This window comes from Jatropha curcas, unplaced genomic scaffold, assembly GCF_041381405.1.
Source record: "Jatropha curcas cultivar XTBG-Jc1 unplaced genomic scaffold, XTBG_Jcur_1.0 HiC_scaffold_89_pilon, whole genome shotgun sequence".
NCBI classification, from domain to species: domain Eukaryota; kingdom Viridiplantae; phylum Streptophyta; class Magnoliopsida; order Malpighiales; family Euphorbiaceae; genus Jatropha; species Jatropha curcas.
Window position 1 is genome coordinate 38778 of NW_028322349.1, and position 25479 is coordinate 64256.

At 34.2% G+C, this 25479-nt stretch overlaps 5 protein-coding genes and 1 pseudogene across 5 annotated transcripts; 2 read left to right on the top strand and 4 right to left on the bottom strand.

The window, feature by feature from the left end:
- Positions 1-265: 265 nt before the first annotated feature.
- Positions 266-3264, top strand: LOC105642596 (phosphoribosylformylglycinamidine cyclo-ligase, chloroplastic/mitochondrial). The gene is made up of 8 exons (XM_012227471.4): positions 266-750; positions 1140-1234; positions 1319-1420; positions 1517-1576; positions 1953-2125; positions 2254-2356; positions 2445-2603; positions 2894-3264. Exons 1-8 carry the CDS (start codon positions 432-434, stop codon positions 3056-3058), a joined length of 1176 nt encoding a protein of 391 aa, XP_012082861.1. The 5' UTR covers positions 266-431; the 3' UTR covers positions 3059-3264.
- Positions 3265-3399: 135 nt separating this feature from the next.
- Positions 3400-4426, bottom strand: LOC149492182 (uncharacterized). Its single transcript, XM_089716823.1, has 2 exons — positions 4152-4426; positions 3400-4050 (listed from the first exon to the last, which is right to left on the bottom strand). The coding sequence occupies exons 1-2, from the start codon at positions 4370-4372 to the stop codon at positions 3594-3596; spliced, it is 678 nt and encodes a 225-aa protein (XP_089572949.1). The 5' UTR covers positions 4373-4426; the 3' UTR covers positions 3400-3593.
- A 1490-nt stretch (positions 4427-5916) lies between these two features.
- On the top strand, positions 5917-13415 carry LOC105642594 (uncharacterized). The gene is made up of 22 exons (XM_012227467.4): positions 5917-6420; positions 6824-6903; positions 7101-7187; positions 7296-7346; positions 7458-7575; positions 7670-7726; positions 8140-8204; positions 8345-8428; positions 8856-8906; positions 8997-9059; positions 9169-9215; positions 9576-9645; positions 9733-9795; positions 10301-10390; positions 10480-10518; positions 11144-11293; positions 11379-11456; positions 11533-11618; positions 12092-12140; positions 12237-12317; positions 12511-12604; positions 13062-13415. Exons 1-22 carry the CDS (start codon positions 6102-6104, stop codon positions 13124-13126), a joined length of 1887 nt encoding a protein of 628 aa, XP_012082857.1. The 5' UTR covers positions 5917-6101; the 3' UTR covers positions 13127-13415.
- A 343-nt stretch (positions 13416-13758) lies between these two features.
- Positions 13759-14613, bottom strand: LOC105642593 (uncharacterized). Its single transcript, XM_012227466.4, has one exon. It carries the CDS (start codon positions 14483-14485, stop codon positions 13961-13963), a length of 525 nt encoding a protein of 174 aa, XP_012082856.1. The 5' UTR covers positions 14486-14613; the 3' UTR covers positions 13759-13960.
- A 5873-nt stretch (positions 14614-20486) lies between these two features.
- Positions 20487-21161, bottom strand: LOC149492183 (uncharacterized; annotated as a pseudogene).
- Positions 21162-21703: 542 nt separating this feature from the next.
- LOC105643305 (uncharacterized) lies at positions 21704-22705 on the bottom strand. Its single transcript, XM_012228408.4, has one exon. The coding sequence runs from the start codon at positions 22393-22395 to the stop codon at positions 21853-21855; it is 543 nt and encodes a 180-aa protein (XP_012083798.1). The 5' UTR covers positions 22396-22705; the 3' UTR covers positions 21704-21852.
- Between the last annotated feature and the right edge of the window lie 2774 nt (positions 22706-25479).

A 25479-nucleotide genomic window follows, 5' to 3' on the forward strand; every position in this document is an offset into this window, starting at 1 on the left:
TTGCACGATAATAATAAAATGATCTTTTAATATATTTATTAATGTAAAAATGTAAGCAATTAAATTAAATTAAATGTAAGATTAAATAATAATTTATCTCCCTTAATATTTGAGAATTTTATAAAATATAACAAAATAAAAACAATTTTAACTTTTATGTTATACACTAAAAATTAAAATTAGCTTTATGCAATTTAAACTCCAAATTTGCACAAGATATCCATAATAAAAAAAGAACCCTAAGTTGCTAAGAGCAATATTATACACTTACCGAAAGCGGCGGTATGCCCGTTACGGTGCGTCAATGCTAGAAACTGTGAAATCCAACCAAGGCCGTATCTCTAACCTGCTTTCCTCATTCCCGCTCCGCTGTCTCTGCCCACTGCCTTTATCACTTTCGGCGACCTTGGAATCTCACTCCTTACTTTGCAATGACCACCAGCTTCGCAGCAAACACAGAGTTATCGCGTGTTTTCGCAGCTTCGACCGTAGCCTCTTCCATTAAACCCAAAACAAGCCGACTGTCTACATGGGGATGCACATTTAAACGTTTATCTTATAGATTTCCTCTTCTATCCGCTGCCGCCACAAACAAGGGTGGTGTATTTTCCATGTCAAAGGAAAGTGATAAGACAGGAGGACTCACGTATCGGGAGGCGGGTGTGGATATAGATGCTGGGTCTGAGCTTGTTAAGAGAATTGCAAAGATGGCACCTGGAATTGGAGGGTTTGGGGGCCTTTACCCTCTTGGTAATTATTTTTCAAGGCTTTTAAGTCTTTATTTCGGCTTCATGAACTGCGTTCATTGGCATGGCTAGTCTAACAACAATTATATATTGCTACTGTCAGAAAAGCATACATTTTTTAGTTGGAATCCCTTTCTCTTACAAGTTTCAATAATTTTGTGCTCTATAGTATTCGTACATACCTTTTATGCTATTTATATTAACACTTATTAGAACTGTGTTTTTATATGTATTCTCTGTTTGTCAAGGTATTGTGAAAAATCATGTCCGAAACTATTATCCTTAGGGGACTGAAATTAAATGCTGTTGTCATTTTTTAACTGTTTTCTGTGTTGTGGATTTTGTTGGTGATTGCGGTTTCATCAAGTATTCTGATTATATTCTGACGAACAGGTGATTCATACCTTGTGGCGGGCACGGATGGTGTAGGAACTAAACTTAAACTTGCATTCGAAACTGGAATCCATGAAACTATTGGGATTGATCTGGTAATATTTGAATTAGTTCAATTGGACATTGTTTTATTTGTTTGGTTACTAGTGTATTTACTTCCTAATACATTTCCATTACAGGTTGCAATGAGTGTCAATGATATTGTTACCTCTGGAGCCAAACCACTATTTTTCCTCGATTACTTTGCAACAAGCCGCCTTGATGTTGACCTTGCTGAAAGGGTAAGATAATGCATTTGTTTTATTTTCCTTTCATAGTTTGTACTATTGTGCGTGTAAAGCAAACCGCACTAACTCAAAATTTCTCTTATTATGTAGGTTATAAAAGGCATCGTTGATGGTTGCCAACAATCTGACTGCACTCTTCTAGGGGGAGAGGTACTCTGAAAATTTTATTTCCTACTCTCTACTGATTCAATGTCAATGGCTGCTATAATTCCGTTCACTATGTAGTGCTAAACCTGTTAGACATAGCATAGATCATATTTATAATTTTTATAAAGAAGAACAAGAAAGATGAGTCCATGGTTGCTTATACGAATAGAGAAGTTGTGAGAATGTATTGTTTTTCCATTAAAGCATCTCATGTAATTTATTTTGTCATTTTCTGCAGTCTGTTTAATAGACCTATAGTTGGCAGGACTTAATAGTGAAAATTTTCTCCATAGTAAAAGCTTCTTGCGTTTCTTTCTACACAATACTTAGAACTTATCACCAGAACTTACAGTTTTGCTACAACATAACTTCCTTTCAGACTGCCGAGATGCCAGATTTCTATGCAGATGGCGAGTATGATCTCAGTGGTTTTGCAGTTGGCATTGTTAAGAAGGACTCAGTAATTGATGGGAAAAACATTGTGGCTGGGGATGTCCTCATTGGTTTGCCATCTAGTGGAGTGCATTCCAATGGCTTCTCTCTCGTGAGAAGGTTGATTCTGGTTAAGAGAATTATTACCTTTTTTTTTTCCATCTATTGAATACAATGTTTACTGCACAGTGATTTTTATTGCTTTCCATAGAATATCATCATCAATGGACATATGCATGTATTTACAGGGTTCTGGCTCGAAGTGGCCTTTCTTTGAAGGACCAACTTCCTAGTGGAGGCATTACATTAGGGGAAGCTCTTATGGCCCCAACTGTGATATATGTCAAGGAGGTTGGTTACCAAGGTTTGCTTTATTTTTACATTATTATGATTAGGGTTTTCATATTGATTACATTCTGATTATTTTATTTCCAATTAGGTGCTTGACTTAATTAGCAAGGGAGGTGTTAAAGGCATTGCCCACATCACTGGAGGTGGTTTTACAGACAATATACCTCGAGTCTTTCCAGAAGGCCTTGGAGCTTTTATCTACAATAACTCCTGGGAAGTCCCAGCTATCTTCAAATGGATCCAAGAGGTAAATCCGTAAATAGATTGTAGATGGCATATTTGAATGACATAGGGCAGAATCATGTTTCAATTGCCATTTCATCTCACCCAATAATAATTTGCAAGATTCTATAATTTTACTTCTTGCTGTCTATACAGTGGCAGAACATGGAGAGAATATTTGAATTGGACTATAAGATCTCATCGTATAATTGTGGCTGTTATATGTATTTTTGGTGTGCTATTCATGCATTTTTGGATGACTTTACCTGTCTGTGTTATGAGAATATTTATAATTGTTGCTCGTCTTTGTACCAGGCTGGAAGAATAGAAGATGCTGAGATGAGGCGAACTTTTAACATGGGCATTGGCATGGTTCTAGTGGTAACTGAGGAAGCATCTCGAAGAATACTTGCGGATGGACATTATAAAGCTTATCGCATTGGTGAAGTTGTAAAGGGTGAAGGAGTGAGCTTTAACTAAAACATGCAAATCTTGACCATTCCTTCAGAACGTTTTACCTAAGATTAAGAATACAGCGAGCAGTAGCTTTTTTTTTTTTTTTCTTTTCAGTCATTTTCACTTAGGTGAAACGACATTGACTGAATTATATAAGCGGAATTGTGTAACATTGTAAGCGGAATTATGTAACATTGGCTGAAAGAAATAAACTTTTGAGTTAAAAATCATGAGTCCTAATTGTTTGCTTTACTAGCATTTTATATTTACTATGAATTGCCATTGTTTCCTTACCTTTGACGAGTGTTGTGGTTTTAAGCAACTAAAGAATAAACAGACAGTAAAATCAGAATCAGTTTTCAATCTTGAAATGAAATCATCGTCCATTTATTTATTCCAAAAAATTGATAGATCATCTGAAATGCTATCATAACTAAAAAAGCTCTCTGTTGCAACAAGTGGTACAAGTCAAAAACTGAAAGCAAAATCGTGGTGATAATTCTACTGCCCCGTCTGCTCTTCCTTTATTCTCATAGTTTACACACAGATTATGTGCTCACTAATTTTTTCTGGATCTAGAACATGACTGGTTCGACGGGAGACGCTCCTTAGCCCCTTCGCCCAATGCAAAGCCATCTTTGATATTCTTCCAGTCTTTAGCATTGGATGGCAAATGCTGTCCATTCCCGTTGAATTTTCTTCTTGGATTTTGCAAATTACCCCCTTTCCCTACTGATTGGGCAGACTCAACTTTGCTACCATTCTTCTTTAACTGTTGCAATCTCTGCTCATGACTCTGGGATCTTTGTATTCCATTAGGTTTCAAGTTACTTCTGCGATGAAAATCTTGCTGTCCATTGTCGAAGCCATACAGATTATAAGCAATCATGTTTTTGGGCGGAAATCTCAGCGGAGGCACAAACAGAGGCATCTTGTTTCGGGCAGCCAATAGATTGAATTCCAAATTTGCATCTGGAATGTTTTCCTTGCGTGACTTCTCATTGGGGGCCTCTTGCCTGTATTCAAACATAATTTTTTTTTAAAAAAAAGGTTATATATTGTTTGGTAATAATTTCGCATTTAGCTGGCTGGTAAGAGGTAATGATATAGACAGTACCTTAAGGGGGATTTTTGTTGAAGATGGAGATCGAGTTTTCTCCAATCAATTCCTTTCTCCTGAAGAACAATTTCTCTAGGTCTCGCAGATCCAAAAGGGTTTGGTTTCTGCTTTTGCTGGAGTTGAGCTTGTGCTTGAGCTACTTCTTCCTCTTCTTTCTCTACCTCATCTGCCCATGATGAATGTACTTGACGATCCAGCCTGCTTTCGCTTTCCACCATTTTCACTTTCTTTTTCTCTCTCTCTCAAGTCCAACGGCTCTTTTTCGCTGTTTCAAATACAAAAATTGTGGGCCTGATTTAAAAGCAAATGAGTTGGTTAGTATAAAGCAAGGATAATTTTGTAATTTTGAAATCAGAACTGCACCCAACCATAATTTTATGGTTATTTAAGAGATTTTTACCAATAAATACCCAATTTTTTTAAGCAAGATATGAGAGAAATAAAAATATTAAACTCCTATATCATTCATAGCTACCTTTGAAAAATTAGGAAAACCCATAAATTCACTGATGTACTTTACATAAAAAAAATTCATGACAATCTAATTTTTACACCGACTCTTTTAATACTTCAATTTATAATAATTATAATTATTAGACACTCTTAACTTTTAAAATTAGATCAATTAAATACTATTTAAGATTTATAAAATATAAAAATTCTTATTTTAAAAGTTCTATAACCATATACCAAATTAATATTTTCAATGTAAAAATAAAAAATATTAGAAAGATATTATTATTATTAGTATGGAGAGACGTGCAATGTAGCCAAAATTCATAATTTTATGGGGACTTAATAGATCACTTCTAAGACTTAACCTTCAATTTCACCGTGAACTTTTTAAATAGTTGCAATTTCGCTCTAAATCGATCTTTATATCTTGAATATCCTGAACTTATCAACCTAATTGCAATTACACTTTAATTTGAATTAATGCCCAACTCATTATTTTTGCATCTTAAAATTGATTCGATTTTAAAAATCAAATATTCAATCTTGATTTTTGTATATTATTATATGAAAAGTTGGGTTTGATTTTATATTTAGTTGCTCATAATAAAAATGTTATTGAATATTTTTCGCTAAGGATGATGATCTTTGCATTAAATTATATTTATGTTTATTTAAAAAAATAAAAAAATCATATAATTAATAATTTAAACTATAATTTATAATTACATTTAATAAAGTTCATATTTGGAAAAATAATGATAGCAATAAGGAGGACAAAGTAGTTTGGCGTGGCTTTTCCTCAAAGTCTACGGTGGAGAAACCATCCAAAATGATACTTTTTGATTGATATGATTCTTTTATAAAGATAGCATACTTTTAATTGGATCCTTATTGTAAGAAACTTACTTTAAGCATCCCAAAAAGATGTGGTTATTAGTAATAGGAATAAATCAACCAATCGCATAAAAATTAAAAGCATATTTTCGCTAGACCCAATTTAAAATATCAATCATGCACTAATTAATTAATTCTTCGTTCACTTTTATTTATCATTTTGAGAAATTATTTTCTCTAAAATTACATGTTAATTTTCAGGAGATTAAAAAATATTAATTATTTCTTTAATTATTATATAAAAACTTTAAAATAGGGGTTAAAAGTGAAAATTACAAATTCTTCAAAAATCTTTTTGAAAAGGAAGGAAAAGGATATCAATAAAATGGAATGGTCACAGTCAGGAAATCTGCTTGATGTTTTCATTTTCCCTATGATGGGTAGATTGCTGATTGTCAATTACATCTAAATCTAAAGACGTAGTTACCCTCCAACAGTGATATAGTTCTCGATTTATATATGATGATGAAGTAGGTTTTTTTGGTCGTTTCATTAGATGGGCGTTGGGCATCGCATTCAAATAACTGCAACAAACGGGTTACTAAATTTCAGGGACACAAAATAAAGAAAAATAAAAAAAGTTAAGAGGGAAAAAAAATGTATAAATACCTACTTAGCATTAGCAAGTCTTTGAGCACACTCCATTCTCCTCTGTTAGGATCTTTAAGATTCGAACGCAAGTTTGTAAGAAGCAACTTTTGCAATTGCAGCTTTCCCGCTCAGACATTCATACAAGCACTTTGCCTACATACAGAAACGAGCCACAAAAGCCAAAGCCAAAGAGACACAGAAAGAAGAATGAAATACGTGCTGGTGACAGGAGGAGTCGTGAGTGGGCTCGGCAAGGGCGTTACCGCGAGTAGCGTAGGCGTCGTCCTTAAAGCTTGTGGTCTTCGAGTCACCTCCATTAAAATAGGTTTCCTTTAGCTGTATTTCTTTATCTGTTTGTTTTGGCGTCTGCTTTGATCTTTGTGTTTTGCTGTTCTATTTTATGCTGCCTTTTGCTGTGGGGCTAATAACGTGTATTGCTTGAGGGACTTGATTGATTAATTTTTCCATTTGTAAGTTATCCTGTTTAATTGTATTGATATTGCTTGTTTGGCATTTGATTTTTAAGTTTTGGAACCCAAATTTTTGTTGGTTTCTTATTGAGTGTTCGTGTTCATGTTCAGTTTTTTTTTTATTTTTTATTTTTTCGTTAATCAATTTATTAGTTCATCTATATTATTATTACTTCTTTGCTGATGCAACTAAACAATTTGAGGTTTGATCGTAGAGCAATTACAGCTCTGATGTCTATTTGTGCTTATATCTTGCAGATCCTTACCTGAATACTGATGCTGGTACCATGTCTCCTTTCGAGCATGGGGAGGTTTTTGTTCTCGATGATGGCGGGGAGGTTTAACCCTTTCAACATTTGCTTTTCTTACCCCTTACATATAACTCTTCTCTCAGTCATTTATTTATTTTTTCCTCTTATTACAGACAATAGATAAGACTATATATATATATATATATATATAAAAACTGTTTTTGGTAAGGAAATAATGTAATAATCAAATATTAACAGGTTTATACCTTGGTTTCTCTTAAAAGGTTGATTTAGATCTGGGTAACTATGAGCGGTTCCTGGACGTGACGCTCACAAAGGATAACAACATTACAACTGGAAAGATATTTCAGGTACTTAAACATATTAAGTAGATATAATGAAGCAGATTTATGAGTGCTATATTCTGAGTAATTCGTCTCTCTCTCTCTCTCTTTCTTTTTTTTAAAAACTTTAATCAGTCTGTGATTGAGAAGGAGAGGAGAGGTGATTATCTTGGGAAGACTGTTCAGGTGATGCTTTACGTCTGACTGGATTATGTTTCTTAATGTATTATTTAATTTTCTTTTTTTTTTCTTGCGTGTGGAAAGTATTGGTAACTGACTACCTTGAGTAATTTCCAGGTTGTTCCACACATCACTGATGCCATTAAGAATTGGATTGAATCAGTTGCTGTCATTCCTGTGGATGGAAAGGAGGGCCCTGCAGATGTGTGTGTGATAGAATTGGGAGGAACTGTAGGTGGGAGCAGTGCAAATATGGATTGATGCATGTAAAATACTATATCTGCTTGGTTTTACATGAAGGATAATTTGTGCTTTGTCTTCACTTTTAGGTGACATCGAATCAATGCCATTCATTGAAGCTTTGCGTCAATTGTCATTTTTGGTTGGTAAGGATACACTGTTTTCTGCATCTTCTGTGACACTAGTGAATATTCTCTATGTTGATTTAGTTACTCTCTGGTTTGATTATTAGCACTTATTGATTATTATCCCTAGAAGATATCTTGTGAACTTATTTAATTAAGCTGTTTTGACTTGATACTTCTCAAAAATTCTAGTTTTTTTGACTTTTGTTTTGTGGTTTATTCTGTTATAAAAATGTCCTTATTTGTGTGGCTATATATGTTAGTTGAGCCAATTAGTTGATTACTCCATAGAGGGGTTAATTGTTCCCATGGGGAAGCTAATGGGAATTGATGTTTTAGAGTAATGGATTTCTTTTCTCATATACTTATGAATGTTTGCAAACAGACAATTTCAGGATTAATTTAACAATTTCTCATGTTAATTTCCTTTCCAGGACAAGATAATTTCTGCCTTATCCATGTGAGCCTGATACCTGTGCTAGGAGTTGTTGGAGAGCAGGTCATATTGATGCATTTTGCTTTATTCTTGTTAAATTTATATAATACTTCTAATTCTTCATGCTGGACTTCATTTGCTTAGGTCAAGTTGATTATATTCTTCCATTTCAATGTTCATGACTCTGCTTGTTGTGCATGCAGAAAACTAAGCCTACACAACATAGTGTCCGTGAATTGAGAGCATTAGGCTTGACTCCTCATCTATTAGCATGTCGGTCTGCTCAGGTATGTCATTTCCTGTGCTTGACACCTATCTGTTTGGAAGAGGGTCAATGGTTAGAATACTTTGGCCAAACAATCTTTAATTTCACTGGGAATTGCATGAATACTTCATTCTAGAGACTCTGGTAGTAGATATCATTGTAGTTCATGTGTGTACTATCCTGTCTTGGGAAATCTCCTGAAACTACTAGAGACTGGTTATCTTTTAGATGTTTGGTGTAGTTCTTTAATGATTATGCAGTTGCATTAGTCGTACCTCAATTTCCATGAGGAAAGTTTTGAAGTCCTTGTATACCTTTTCTGTGTGCTAGAACATGAATGTCCAGAGGCGTCATTGTGACGTTGGCACCTTTGTTTGTACTAATATATACTTCTATTTTATATTTGACAGTTTAAGACGCCAACTGAATTTTTGCTAATTATTTTGCAGCCATTGTTGGAAAATACTAAGGAGAAACTTTCTCAATTTTGTCATGTTCCGGTAATCTTAACGAGCTTTACTTCATACTTGCTAGTGATGTTTGTCTTTTATTATTTGAGAATATCATTTATCTCCTTGTAATCTCTACAGGCTGCTAATATTCTCAATATCCATGATGTTCCAAACATTTGGCATATCCCTTTATTACTTATGGTAGGCTATGTATCAGTTCTTTGGTTCCACTCATAATAATATCATCATTTTTTAAAAAAATTTTAATATACTTGTTTTAATTGACTTTGATACACTTTTCCTTTCACAGAACCAAAATGCTCATCATGCAATTCTAAATCAGCTTAATCTACTCAGGTTAGTTTTCCTTTTATTTGTTGTTGACAACCGAGGCTTAAATCAAACTCGCACTATTAGAGGCTCTAACGAACCTTTACCCATTCAAAGCTTTTAGTCTAATTGAACGAAGCTGGTTGTCAATTTGATCCTAGCTAAATTGAGCCGCTCAATTGATTGCCTTGTATTGCCTTTTATATTAATAGAGACTTTGTGGCAACATGTTGATTATACTGTGAATAATTATTTTGTGGGAACAGCTAACTGGTTATGAACTTGTTGAATGCTTCGGAAAGGAAAATGTATCATAAATTATGAATGAGACGCTGAGCTCAGGAAGTTTGGTTATATTAGCTAATTGGCCATAATGTTTTATTTCAGCATTGCTGCACCTCCTGATTTACAAGATTGGACCAAGATGGCTGAGACTTACGATAATCTCACTAATTCTGTAAGCATTATTATCAGTTATCTTGTAGTTCTCTTGTTTCATAAACTCTTTCTTGTTCTTTTGACAAGATGAGAATAATGTGTGCAGGTAAGGATTGCGATGGTAGGGAAGTATGTCGGCCTGACAGATTCATATCTGTCTGTTGTGAAGGTTTGTCAACTTTTATCTTGGTGTTTTAGTATGAGGAAGAAAGAAAAGCTCAATGTCATGGGCAATTTGAGTGACTACTCAATATTGTGTGTTATTTTTCACGAATTTAAATTGTTTGAAGATAGATATCCTGATATATATTAAATGCCAGTTTTAAACAATTACTGAAAGGCCTTATATTTACACAGAGGATAAAGGTATTATTTTTTTTTTTTTTTTGAGCAGTATTATGTTGTCATTAACTATTGTTGTTATCTATGATCTACAAGATTTTAAAGAGAAGTTGTGCTCTGCACATCTCAATGGCATTCTGTTAATGTCTTATAGAAGAATTAAACTTCTGTTTTAGAATAATAGCATATGTTCACCAATTATGCATTCCATTGTATTTTTCAAGACCAAGCTTACTGAGCCGAAATTTGTGTTAACAAACAGGTTTGGCTGCTTAAGATGTAGAAATCATATCCCAACCTCTTATTATTCTTATTCTGTATCGTGCTTGCAGGCCCTTCTGCATGCTTGTATCGCATGTTCATTGAAGCCATCAATTGATTGGATTGCAGCTTCAGATCTTGAAGATGATAGTGCAAAATCAGTACTGAATCCTTGCTAGTTGCACGTGCACTTTCGTTATGGATTTTGTGAAAAGTTTGCCCTCTGCTAACATTTTTCTATCTTAAACAGACACCAGAAGCTCATGCTGCTGCTTGGGAGACTTTGAGGGTAGGCTTTACATGCCAACAAAACTACTTGCTTCTCCTTTTCCTTGCATTGTCCATTTTCTTTTAGTTCCTGCTACTTTTTCCCAATCCTTATGTCAAGATCACTGTTATTCCCTTTTGGTTCTATCATTTTCTTTTAATTGCTTTGCTTTTCCACTGTTGACTTGGTGCTTGTCTCCATGCTCAGTTGTAATCATTTCACAAATTATTTATTTATCTATTTTAAAATAAATTGATAATAACAAGGTAGCAACTCTTTATTGGACAAGGAGACAGGCCGGTTCATTGCCTAGGGCCTAGTTGCATAGAATGGAGAAAGGGTAGAGAAAAAGGAAACATGATATACTATAGAAAGGGTTTTGAATTAACTTGTGAATTGTTGTTTTCAGACTTAATTTCATTAGGTGCATGATTCTTGCAATTCTCCCTTTCTCTCCACACTCCACCTACTTATTTATTTTCTTTGATTTAAATCTTTATCTATAATCTTCGTAGTGAGCAGCAAAAGATGAAGTTCTTAGTAGAAATAAAGGGAGAAGGCAATTGGGGATGATAAGACTGAATACTTTTCGTCTTCTCTTCTTTTCTCCTTTTAATTGTGTTTTTGACAAAATCCTAATTTGCAGAATGCAGCATGTGTCTTAGTGCCAGGTGGGTTTGGAGATCGTGGTGTGAGGGGAATGATACTGGCTGCCAAGTATGCCAGAGAAAACAATATTCCTTATCTTGGGATTTGCTTGGGCATGCAAATTTGCGTGATCGAGTTTGCACGATCTGTGAGTGATCCTTTTCTTTTTCTTATTTTCTTAAAAAAATAGAATATTCTACAACTGTGCAGCCTACTCTAATTATTCATTTCAGGTTTTGGGTATGGAAAAAGCAAATAGCGAAGAGTTTGATGCACAGACATCTGATCGTGTTGTAATATTCATGCCTGAGGTATAAATCTACTGTACCATTTACTACTACTTACTTTTTGCACATAGGTGTCATGCTTATTTTACATCAAGTGCAGGGTTCAACTACACACATGGGAAGCACAATGAGACTAGGAACTCGGAGGACACTATTGCAGACACCTGATTGCATTACCTCTAAACTGTATGTTCTTTGTTTTTGCCTCATAATTTTTAAATGAACGGGAAACTACATAAAATCTCCTTGTCACTGAAAATTAAAAATACAGTTCAATAATTATTTTCTCAATTCGCATGCATATTATCTTTCCTATGGACATTTTTGCCCAGCTGAAGTCCACAAAACTAGTGTGTGTTTCATTCATGTATGAGATGTAGTGTTGCACCCATAACCACTCAAGCCTTCTCTTAGCTTGAAATGGGAAATTTATGTTATCAGCAATAATAATATCCTACTGAAGCCAAAGGCATGATGACAAATTGATAAAACAAGTCTGGATTTTCTCTTCCCCGATCATTTTATTGACCAGCAACCTGTTACCTGAAGCTGTATATTTGAGGCTTCTGCTGATGTGATGGAACTGGAATGGACAATCTTTCAATCTGAATATTTTGATGTTTGCATTAACTTATTTCAATTGATTTTTCAATTGCCAGATATGGTAATTCTCAATACATTGATGAACGACATCGACATAGATATGAGGTCAGTTGCGTGATTCTAATTTGCAGGAGAAAAGTGCTTAAATAACAGTGTGTCTTATTGTAGGAAGGGCCCCATAATTTTGGCATTATACTGCAGGTAAATCCAGATGTGATTGGAGTTCTAGAAGAAAGAGGCTTGAAGTTTGTTGGGAAGGATGAAACAGGAAAGAGGATGGAGGTCTATTTTCTGTCCATTAGCTTGCTTGTTTTTGTTTAATTTTTTTTTCCTTTTGTAGCCAATCCATTTCTGACACGTTGAAGCTCACTGGGCTTCAGCTTTCTACCTGCCATTCTTTCTGCTGAAGCGACATGAGTCAATTTTTTTCTTAGAAACGATGGAAAAAATAAGCTTAACTCCTTTTGCTGTACAGATTTTAGAGCTTCCAAGCCATCCTTTTTATGTTGGTGTGCAATTTCATCCAGAGTTCAAATCACGTCCCCGAAGGCCCTCACCTCTATTTTTAGGTACTTATCATCATTAATTGAATCATATTTTCACCAATGGCCTGTATCAATACACAGAAGGGAAGATCAGGAATATGATTATATCCTTGGAGAAAAAGATTGGCCCGGAACAGCGATAAAAACAAATCTTCAACTTCCAATGGTTTTGAGCGATGCATTTTATGGTTCTGAGTGATGAATTACTGGTTTCTTGTTTGTATAATCAACAATAGTTCCTTCACCTTTTCCATTTCATATGTCATCATCAAATTACTTTATTTGATTGGTCTAACATATATGGAGAGAGTTATCTATATTTATGGAGAGAACCTTGAAAAGTCCTCTCGTTGAAGGCCATAATGTTATAGATCGAAAATGAGTAGTATGTGCTCTCTGAAATTTCTATTTCTTGCAAATTAGTTATTGATTTTTATTGAATTTGGCTGTTAGAGTTATAATTATGGCATTCATTGTGTAGGTTTTATATTGGCAGCAAGGGGGCAGCTGGAATCGTATCTCAATGGTCACCAGAATGGAATTTGATTTGAGTGAAGCTTCAAAGTCAAGCTTAAGAGGTAATTCTTTCTCATGAGAAAGGAAAATTTTGGGGAAACTAATTAGATTGATGAACTATTAGATTTGTAAGTTGTTCCTAATTGGGGCTTTGTGGGTCATTTGTGTTTGAACTGCGGTTTTATATTTGATATCTGAATTATTATAGTTGGTTGGCGGGGGCAGCTCCTTACTGAACTGGTCCATAAAAGTCATACCATACATGACTCCCAAATGTACACTAGTTATATAAATATGCAAACTTTAACTTTTGCTCCTAGATATTTATCCAAATCGTATCTATTGCAATGAGAAGACAAATGTTCATAGGTTGCTAGTTTTGAAATAGGATAATATGCTTAGTTAGAATGTAGCATTATCCTAGGATAAATTACTAAAGCCAATTTGGTTCAACTTCAAAATGTAGAATGGGGAGGGGGAGGTATTTAGGAATTTCATTTTAAGATGTCTACTTTTTGTTTCCTGTAGTAATCAAATTCAATTAAATTAAATTAACTTAGGCCTTTATATTCTGTTTTCCTTTGTCAAATTTATGTTCTAAGCAGAGAAAATATTTCCATTATTATAACTGCCTCTAAACAAATAAAGCATGACCATAATCATAATGTAATCGCATAAGAATAATATTTCAAACTCAATGGAAGCTTTCTGGTGTTTACAAAATGCGGCAAAATACTTATTTTACAAAGGGTGGAAAAAAAAAGAAAAAAAGAAAACAGATAATGAATCTGCAAAAAGTTGAGTATCAAAACTGGAAACCAAAAACAAGGAAGCAAAAAAAATCATCTCCAGAACAAGAGATGATCAACTTGTGCCTCTACTTAGCATCTCATGGTATTGCAAAGAAGATACTTGTCTTTGAAGCCTTATTTGCTCATAAAACTTAGCTATAAATTCCTCAGCTCTCAAATCAATCCCTTTTTCGTCGTCTTCTGTAACTCTCTCCTCAAAACCTTGATCATATCCACAATCCTCCTCTTCTTCTCCACCTTTCAAGAAACTCATCCTTCCTGCTTGATATTCGCTGACTTGATCAAAATCATAATCAAAGTCAACTTGTGGTGTAATGCAAGGAAGGTTGAAACGCATGGAAGCTGGGCGGTGCATCTTCACATGAAAAATGGGAGTCTTATCAAAGGAGAGCTGGCGCTCTCCGTAATGGAGAGGGGTTGCATTACTATTGTGGCCGAAGCTTTTAAGAAACTTTGGTAAAAGACGTAGTTCCACCATTAAACGTCTCTTGAAAATACCGCCTTTTCTTGCCCATAACAATGCTATGCGCAGCAGGTTCCATGCTCTGCGTGTAACATCACTAGTTTTTCTCGCCATTTTCGTTTTTCTGCTTCTTTTAGCTTTTCTTGCTACTGTTAGGATACTTGTTTTGTGATATCAGTAACAAAATCACTCTTCAGTTCGAGGTTTTTCGAGCTGATGGATTGATTTGATGGAGTGAAATGGCATGCTATTTATATATGCATGTCTTGGATTTCGATACGCGCTTTGTTGGAGAGAGAAGGAGAGTCCTTAAAAGTTAATCTTCTTTTTCTTCGGAAAGTCGAAAGAAAGTTGTTCGGTGTGGAAAGGTAACTTATGGGCGGTGGTCCCAGTTGGGACACGGCTGTACTAGCTGGAGCTTTCTTTTTGTTTTTTGGTTTATTGTTTTTTTTTTTAATCGAAGAAGATTCAAACATCAGACGACACCGTTACTCGAGTTTTGTTTTGGTGTGCTGGTTAGAGCTTTGTTTGTTACCCAATATAGCCTTTTGCTTGTAGGACTTTTACCAACTGTTCTGCTTAATTCAATTTCAGTTGTTTAAAAAAAATTAGAAACGAAAGGGTCGAGAGAAGTAAGATTCCAAAATTTGACAGGTTTTAGAGTCTTGCATCCTCAAGAAAAATTCAATTCTTTAATATGCGGATCCTTTATTTTTACATAAACATGTAAAAGTACTTTTTTATTTAAAAAAATGTAATAGTTTTAGCCAAATATAACTATTTTACGTATTATTATTTATAATACTCAAACCTATATTTTATTTTAGTAGATTATACATATATTTATTAAGTAGTTTCTGAACAATAGTTATATATCCTGTAATTGGTTATTATAAAATTTTCATTGCATATGTATGAAGCAAGTAAAATATATTTCTTAAATATTTTTTTATAATTTAATCAAATATAGTTTTACTTTTTTTAAAATTTTATTTATCTGATAATTCATCCTTTCCTTGAAATTACTTGAATTTTGAAAATCAAATGCTCTTAAAAGGTTAGTACTTAGTTGTATGAAGAAGGGTACTTTGGTCACATAGTGTAAAGATGTTCTAGAAATAAACAAATGATTGCAGCAAAAGGCCCCGAACGAACATGAAACTAACACAACTTTGATTGGAGTTTTTGTCTTTTTATTGAATAAAATAAAAAAAATTCTGGTAGAGGTAATGTTCTTTCTGCTTCCAGGAAAGGATCTTAAGCAACAGAGAAACAGGGAAAGCTTGACCCTTAATTTCTCATTTCATTTATTTATTTGTTAAAACGATAAAGACTTAAGAGAAAAAGAAAGCTTGGAATGCTAATATTATGACTATGAATAAAAAAAATTGCTAAACCGTGTTTGGGAGCTGTACTAATCATATGGTGTCTTTTTCAAATAATGTCTGCTTAATTTTTAAATCACAATGTGAATCTACAACGAAATACTTGCAAGAAAGACATCCTTTTTTTTTTTTCCCTTCATAAATTAAGACTGGAATTTAAAAATATATTTATATATTACTACTATTGTAGCAAAAAGGGAGACTTGGGAGTTAACAACCAGAGGTCAATGCAATAACTAAGGAAGAAACTAATAAAATTTGGTGCATGAAATGACTTGGCTGCCACTCAGATTCATGACTTAATTTAGGGCATTGACTGTTGGCTAAGGCCCTTGTGAGCTTTTCATGGCCCTTAATTATGGGATAGTCCAATTTTTTTATTTTTTTATTTTTTATTTTTTTATTTTTTATTTATTTTTTTTTTTGGGTGAAAGATGGTCTATCACCTAATTTGATTGATTACCTAAAAGTTAATATTATGCATTATCTATGCTGCACAGAAATGGAAATGCTCATAAATGTAGAAATGTGGAAATGATATGGGAATTTAAATATAATGTTCCACCAACAAACAATATTTTATATGGAAAATAGACACACGAAAACGTTCCAAGACAGATAAATGTTAATGTCTGAGAGTTTCCATGCATAATAGTAGACTACCCAACAAAATTAATATTATTTTTTCATAGAGAACTTAAATTCCAGATAAAGATCAATTAAAATACTTGTAATAATTGGTGAAGCTTTATTTTGGCTGTTTAACTCTTAAATATCGTATAATTAATGTGGATCATTAGCTTGATTCCAAAAAGTTTTATAATGCCATGATAATCACGGAATGATAAGAAATTTGTATAGCTGTCTTATTATATATATTTTAAAGAAAAGATAAGACGTTTGTATTTAAAATCTATAAGTTCCATGTGATGAGGATATCCAGGACAAGTAATGTAGGTAGGAAGCAACAATTCCAGGAAGCAATGACCAAGTTTAGGGTTTGAAACTTTTTGCTCCTCTTTTTCATAATAACGGTTAGCTGTTCCAGAAAAAGAAAACATCATTATGACCGGTTAGAGTGGACTGGCTGGCTGGATGGCTGGCTGTGCTATATAGCATTTCAGGACAGGCTAAGGGGGATGGACCGTTGTATGATGGGCCCTACAAAAATAAATTGCTACCCTTGTAAAATTGGCGTGACATCTGTTACGAAATTATCTGGCGTCCACAGTATTTGTCAATTGTCGTGGTTTTGTAATTGTATGTCGTTGAAGGCTCAAGGTGAAGTGAAGCTATACTGCAAGTAAATTTTTACGTAACAACATAATTAAGCCAAGCAATTACCAGCTGTAAGCTCTATCATACTTTAATTCTAATTTTCTGAATATCATAAGTTAAAACCTAGATATTTGCCACCAGAAACTTCTTTCATTATTATTATTATTATTATTATTATTATTATAAAAAGTCAATAATTGAAAATAAAATCAGAGTTATAAGATTCAAATTTTAACATACTTGATAATTAAACATACTTTGTAGCTTAGAAATGGGAATTAAGGATAGTTTAAATAATGATAATAGTCATAATAAAGAAATAAATTACAAGTTCGACGTCAAGAGAAGTACATTTGTTAGGAAGATCAACAACGTTTTGCACTCTACAGCTCACACTGGAAAAATAGAGGAATACTTCCTGATTCTAAAGGAAAAAAGAAAAAAAAAAGAAACAAATTATAAGAATTACTTAGGTTTAAAAATTGTGGTTGAGCATGGCCAACAAGGATTAGTGATTTATATCAACATTTAATTATTTCATGGGTGAAATTATAATTATTTGATTTGCTAGATTTAGATAATTTTTCCTTCTATAACTTTTTTATTAGAGGGAAGAAAGTTGGGTGGTTGATCACACAAACTTGCGGTCACAAATTACACGAAAATGCTGTTGAGAAAAAGACATAACTACAAATCTTTGAATGTAAATTAATTTTATATCTAAAACAAATTGAGAATACTATTCATTAGTTTCTTTTTCTTTTTATTATTTTTTGTCTTTGAAATTTGCTTTTTTCTTTATTAGTTTTTGAAATAACCTTAACCTAATAATATTTTTTCCTTTTACAAATCCAACTAGAATCCAAATTGGAATTTTTGGTTATTAACTACTACATAATAATAGAGCAAAAGCCTAAGCAAAAACCTCAGAATATACTCTTTTATTCCTGGTAAAAATTTATTGCTGGTAAAACATTATTTCTTCTTTTCTATATATACGCGTCTCCTCCCTTCTTTGTTTCCTCAAGTTTCTCCCTTTCTTTCGCACTCTCACCGACAGCCCTTAGCGAGTTAGCGGGGCTGAAAGCTTTGAAAAAGAAAAAATCCTCCCAAAGCAAGTTTTTTTCTCTTTGATGGATCGAAACTCATCAAACATCGCTGTTCTTGACGAACCACTTACCGTGAACATAGCAAACTTCGCTATTCTTGATTCTCCGGTTGCTGTGAACAAAACCAACAAAGGCAATGTTGAGCGGGGTCGTAATTTCGGATGGACGAAGAAAGGGAGCGGTCCCATGCACCTCATTAATAAGCTAGCTACGCATGTACTAAATTTAACAAATCAACTGAAAAGAAAAAGGTCCGTACCAATGAGACTTCTATGTGGGAAAGTATTGTTTGTTCTATCCGTCCTCTACACTTACAGAGTCAAGAATCTCTACGTTACAGCATCGACTGCCGTCCGCCGCGGGAAACGGTGACTTTACCAACCGTTCAGGCGTTTGGTGAAGATATAGACGATTTTACGCCACCCATGTCTCCAAGTCGAGCTTCTTCGTTCTCTGATAATGCCATGAGCCAATATGCATCGGCAGTTAATCTTCAGGAGCTTGATGATGAGGGCAACGTAGACAATCAAGAGTACGAATTCTACGACGGAGATGAAACGATAGACGTTAAGGCAGAGTTGTTCATCGCTCAATTTTATCAACAAATGAGGCTTCAACAGGGCCAGGCTGACAATAACTGAGGTTTGCATGTTCCATGCAGGGAGGGGAAATAGAATTGCGCGAAGACAGGTGTGTGTTTTTGTATGGAAGTTTTTATTTTCTGTAGTCGCTTTTGGGTTTTTATATATTGTAATATTTAAGTTGAGAAAGAGATTGAAGGAGGAAAATAGTACTGTGGGATATGGGTTTTGTTTGAAAATCTATATCTGTGTCTTTAAGTGTTTTGTCATTCGTCTTTTATGTTGATTTTGTGTATCAAAAAGAAGCGAGGATCCAACATCTGCAAACTTTAGTTGAAGTTTAGGTACGTTCCTGGATCCAGATTTTGATGTAATAAATAAAAGAAACATATCACTTTTTTATATCTTTATTGATGTGTGTATTATTTTGTCAAATCATCTTCTGAATTGAATCTGTTTCTGTCGAATAATTTCTCAGTTTGGTTATGGTTATGGTTATGGAAAAATAATCACTGTTCTGATACAGAAAAATTTGTTTCTGCGTATAAATAGAAATGGGGATTAAGAATCGACTGGTTTGTGGCTTGCATGGGACAGGGAGAGTGGGTTGGCAGTGGTAGACAATAAAAGTGGATGGTGGATCTCATTGTAGCTAAAAACCCAGGTAGTTGGAGAAACAAATTCAATGCATGTTTCGTGGTAGGCCGGTAGCGGTACAACGTGCGTACTGGGAATCTAAACTAAACCCATGCTTTGATTGATTGGATATGGACGGGCCTCTTTCTCTTTTGGGAGTTCATTTCTTTACTTGGTGTGGTCACCCTCATCGGGGCCCATTTCTCCATTATAAACCTAAAAAAGAATAACATATGAATGGGAAGAAAAGAATGGAAGGTTGGTTAGTAACTCTTTTCAAGTTTTGATTGGTAGAAAATTTAAAGAGAAAAGCTTCAACTATAGTGTTAACAGACCGGGTTTCAAATTCTCAAACATATTACTCCCTCTATTTCAAAATATTAGTCAATTTTTTTAAAAAAGTAATAAATTATATTTTTCCATCACTTTCGATGTCTCATATTTTTAAAAAAAATAATTCGATTGATGGAATTCAAGGTTTTGAGATAAATAATAACTTTATAAAATTACTATTAATTTATTATAATATAAAAGAATTAATTATTTAATTAATTGTTGTGTAAAAATCTTAATAACTTATAACAGAGCGAGTAATCATGTTTGCATGGTCAAAAAGATGTTGAAATCTAAGGACAACTAATGGTCATTTTACACACTCTAGGACCAGGCCTCATGAGTCATGCCGCCAACTGCATCAAAAACACATTGGTGAAACAATGTCCAATCACAGGCCCAAACTTTAATGGGCTAAGCCGTTAATCTGGGTATTCACTATTCATGAACCGCACTTCTCAATCTGTCCGCAAACGAACTGAACCACACTAAGACTATAATCATAAGTTGAATTGATGTGGTTTCAGTTTTGTATAAGTTGACCAAATCCAACCATAGACATTAGTGTTGGATTAGGCTATGAATTTAATAGTGGCACACATCTCTTGCTTAGCGAGTATTAATCTTTAATTAAAATTCAAATCAAATGAAATGACAATTATTAACTAGTAAAATTCACCTATTAAAATTACTTTCCAATATCAAAAATTCTATTGACTGACAAAATGAGACCAATATATCCTTTCAGTTTGATAATAATAAATAAATAAAATAAAAAGAAAAGAAAAGGAAATCCAAAGGTCCAATACTCACAGGATGCACCATTTTTAACATAGACAATAACCAAAGCTAGCTTTAGCTTACCATTTCCCAATCTAAAGTATACTGCCACATTCGCACAGGGGACCACTTGATATGGACCCTTGCCACGTGCATTAATCAGTGCCGTCAAATTACTCTTAGTAACCATGGATGATCTTTGAGCACTTGTTCTTGATCCAACGCAGCCCGTTCTTCAAAGACGTCTTGACTTTGCCTTCCACTGTGTAAACTTTATACTTGGCAATCCTTTTCTTCCGCTTTGTCTCTGGATCGCTAAAACCCAGGGCGTTGACGTCGTACGAGTCTGCCTGGTGGCGCGAGGCGGAATAGACGGCGGATCGGGAGATTGCGGTCTAGTGGCGTAGATCTGATTGCTAGTTCCAAAACTCCTCCCGCTTACAATCTCGAACCTCCGGTCACCGCCGTAAGATCTTTGACCGTACGAGTCCATATCGACAATCGTAGCCTCGATGGTGAGATCAAGATAAGAGAAGAGAAATGTATAAAAGAAATGTTAGGGTTTATAATGTGACGCTATGAAACAGGCGAAGGGCATAGATGGAAAATAAAAATATTGCAGTTATCGTAGAAGAAGAAAAAAAAAAAAAACTGCAAAACAGAAGGATAGAGATAAACCTTTATTTAGGCTTTTGGGATTTTTAACCAATATAATTTCCATATTCTTTGCAACTCTGTGTTGAAGTGGTTGTGGTCTCATTACTCGATGAAATATTTTATTTTTGATTTGATTAAAAATAATTTGAGAAAAAAAGGGAAAATGATATGAAAAGAAAATAATTTAGCTGGAAGGTTTTTTTATGAGGAAATGGACAGCCAAAAGCTTCTGTGTTTTCCTATTATTATGATGTAGATTTAATTAATTGATTAATTAATTAATTATTCTCTGTCATTTCTTAAAAGGTAATTTGAAATTAAATATGCTATGAAACAGCTTAGAATTGCAAGATGCTTTCCTGCTCGCTAGTCACATGACAATTTTTAAAGTATGCGCTTGGACAGTGGAATCGGCAATATTAATTAATATTAATAAATTGGGTTCTTGTATTCCTTCTCCTTTAAGATTTTATTGATGATGTATGATGTTTATAAAATTAAAATATACATTATAAAAAAAATTAATTGAAAGGGTATTTTCTTAATAAAATGTAAAAGGTTTATAAAGTCGCATTGCATCAACTTCAATACTGGAGCGTTTTGAATATAAAATTATTGAATTAATGACAGACTTAATTATCACAGGTGGAGCTGAATAAATTCACAACTCACGTTAAAATAAAAACAAAAAAATTGCCTGCTTGAACTCTTATAATAGAGAACTAAACTGAGGGCGTAAGTTTAAGACAAAGATCAATCCCTGCATCTTCGTCAGAGATCAATTTACCAGGAAATTCAACGAAGGATGATGGCGTTGAAGCAATAACTCGAAACGGTTGCGCAGCAACATAAAGTCGAGGAGGAGTTGATGGAAGCAGCAAGGGAGACGTCGATGGCCTAAATTTAGCAGCTACACCAATGTTTCTAATAAATCCTCCATTATAAATAATGGAAGAAGACGACGTTGATTTCATGGCATGTGAGCTCAAAATTGGAGCAGCTGCAAGCAAGCGTCGATCGCAATGGTATTGTGCTCTTCTCGCTCTTTGCCTCTCTCTCTTATGTGCATTTTGATGGCCTCCTAATGCTTGTGAGTTGGCAAAGGCTCGCCGGCAAAAATGGCACTCGAATTTCCTGCTCTCTAAACAATTTTCAGTTTTGTCTCGGATTTCATCGTCGTGGTCAGTTAATGGAAAACCAAATAATTTCAGGGCGGAAGGCTTCCTATCGGATGGTTGGGATGGAGATGAAGTCTCAGCTGCCATTTTAGTGAACTGAAGTGAAGTGAAGGACCGTCTCTTTTGCGAAGTAAAAGAGCATTTACCCTATATTTATAGACACGGAGATCATAATAGTAATAATATATATTAACACAAATTAATGCTATCATATAGGTAGAAATTAAGGTTGTTCTATGTAACGATTTAATGTGCACGTGTTGGTTTTAAGTTGCCTATCGAAGAATTTCGTGAGCAAGCAAGCCTATCGTATTGGTGGCACATAAGGGTTAGGCTAAAAAAAAGTGCCTGAATGCTTTAAGGTTTAGGTTCACTTGTCCTCTTCCTCTATCCAAAATGGAAGCAAAGCAGGTGTGATGTGTCTAAGTAATTGTACGACGTCGTGATGGATATATCAATTGAAACGAGACAACACGAGGGGATGCTACCAGAGCAACCCGCGTCTATGTACGTGTGCGCAATTTTTTGATTAATTGGTTACATATCATTATATGGCAACGTGGCATGTATTCAAATCCTAAAGCATCCAAACAAATCCTATCCATAAGGTAGATTTGTTTTTTTTTCTCTTGATATATAAAAGAGATAAAGCGACACAAATTAAAGAGAAATGTTGCTACTGCACCATTATCATAATCCATTTAATATTTTTGCCGTGACAAAGTGAAAGTGAAGTATAATAAAGAAAAACCAATCGGATACTAACGTAATTGGTATTGTTATTAATGTAAAAAAAGTGGGAATTCAAGTCCTTTAGATTATACAAATTTTCATCAATTTAGTGAATTAAGGAGGAGGGGCCTCATGTTGTATAGTCCATTGTCTTATCTCTTTTTTTTTTTTTTTTTTTTTTTTTTTTTTTGGGAGGTGAAATTCCTCTCGAGCCATGGAGCATAAAGGTTTTTAACCCTTCTAATACAGTGTATTTCCCGGAGATCGAACTTATATTCTCACCCTTCAAGGGATTGAGGTGGTAACACTTCCGTTGGTGTTATTTAAGTTTATTGAACCTTCTAACGAATAAAAAGATATAATAAAAAATATTTGTCTACATTGGATAATTATATACCAAATAATAGTTAATTGAATTAAAAAAATGTTATAATTTATTACTTTTTTTTTTACTTATGCGTAAAATTATTTTTTAGGAAAATGCAAAAAATATTAATATATTTACATTTGTACAAAATAATTTTATTAGATATCATGTAGGGAATTCATTTTAGATAATTAGTACGAACCATTTGACGTACTTTACCTAGTGTATATATTTGACACGTGGTACATCTCTCTCTCTCTATATATATATATATAAATTTTTTTTTTTTTTTGAGAAAGTCCTCTCTACATATATTTCTTTTACCTAAGTCCTAACTCCAAATTGCAATTGGCTCATTAACTGACAAGATAGGGTGTCGGCCACTGAACGTGCTCATGGACAAACTCGCATCCTTCACCCTTACATTGGTGGGGCGTGTTTTTTTTATCATACGATCACAGTGTTTCCCACAATCTAAGCTTGATTGACATTTCCTTTATTTCCACTGAAATTTATTTCTGAAATTATTATACAGGCTTTTTTTTTTTATTTTGGGTAACAATTGTTTCTTTATCTTGGAGTTTGACACTTGCTGACAAGGAACTTAACACTTAAAATCGTACGACGTCACTTTTGTCTCTCCTTGTCCTTGAGTAGTTCCACAAGTTAGAGAGCAAAACGAGCAGCACCAACCTTGGGGTTCTCATGTTTATTATCCTCACGCGAAACACTTATCTACCGCTGGTGATGTATTCGTACGTACACCAATCAATTATAAATTTTAAGTTTAATAAATAACCTATGATATTTCTTTGTCATAAATCAAGGTCCATGTTCTATATAGTGATTGGTGATGGAATTGTTTGGCCATTAATTACCCTAGGCCTATCTATATATTATATGCTTGGAAGTTCTTTATATTCTGGTGATAGCATTGCTCAATAATTGACAATCCCGTGTGAAAATTCTGAAAAGATGGCTAAAGAGTGTATAGCCCTTGCTTTGCGCAGCTCCCAGTCTCCCACCATTTGCTTCATGGTGTCAAATCATGCATACTTTAGATTCCGGCAGTCGGAGAAAGTCATTCTGTACTGAACTGGTCCTCCACAGGTTACATGCACCATTTCAAGAAATTAATTATTCAAAAAAAGACAAATTTAAGAGATAAATCAAAATTTAATCATGATTAATCACATAAAAGGTGATTAATTAATAGTAAGCAGGAGTCAAGCAGCTGTGCTAGGGTATTTACAATCAGTGACTTTCTATAAAACTTTGGCACGCCAATGTCTACGTACCTCTAGTCCAAGAGTGGTGGATATATACATTAAGATATTGTAGCCTAATACGACAAATCGTACAAGATAACATTGTGCCTAAGTATAGCTATCTAGAGATTGATGCTTAAGACAGTACCATTCCTGTTGTGTTCTATCACATCTGTCTTCTGTTATTATCAGTTTTCCCCTTTCGGAGAAATTCTCGTTTGATGAGATATTTTTTTTTTAAAGAATATTAATTAGAATACTAAAATTTCACTGGGTTTAATGATGGCTCTAGCAAACGGTGGTTAAGCGTTCGAAGAAATGGAATTAAGGAATGTTCTAAACAAGCTGTTTATGAATTTAGGTTGAAGAATCAATGATTCCATATATCATATCAGTTTTACTTTAAAACATCACAAGATATTATAGAATCCTTGAAATGACCCCACTGAGAAACATGATTTAATACCGAGAGCTTATGAATGGCTATTAATCAATCTGTTCGGAGTAAGGTCAACCCTGTACACTTGCTGGTTTGTTTCTACTTGGTGGTGCGTAACACTTTTCGGCTGTTGTCACAATTTCGTTCAAGATAAGTGATTATTCTTGGCGTGAGGCATGCTTGAGCTAAATCTTGGGGGACAAAAGAAAAAGAAACAATAGACATTAATTATTGACTCAGGTGTTACTTTCAGAAGAGGTGGAGGCTCACATTGGACGGCAATAATGGCTTCTTCTTCTTATTATTATTGAAGTTGATGGATATTATTAGACTGAAATTTTAATGGGTATGTGTCAAGGATTTAT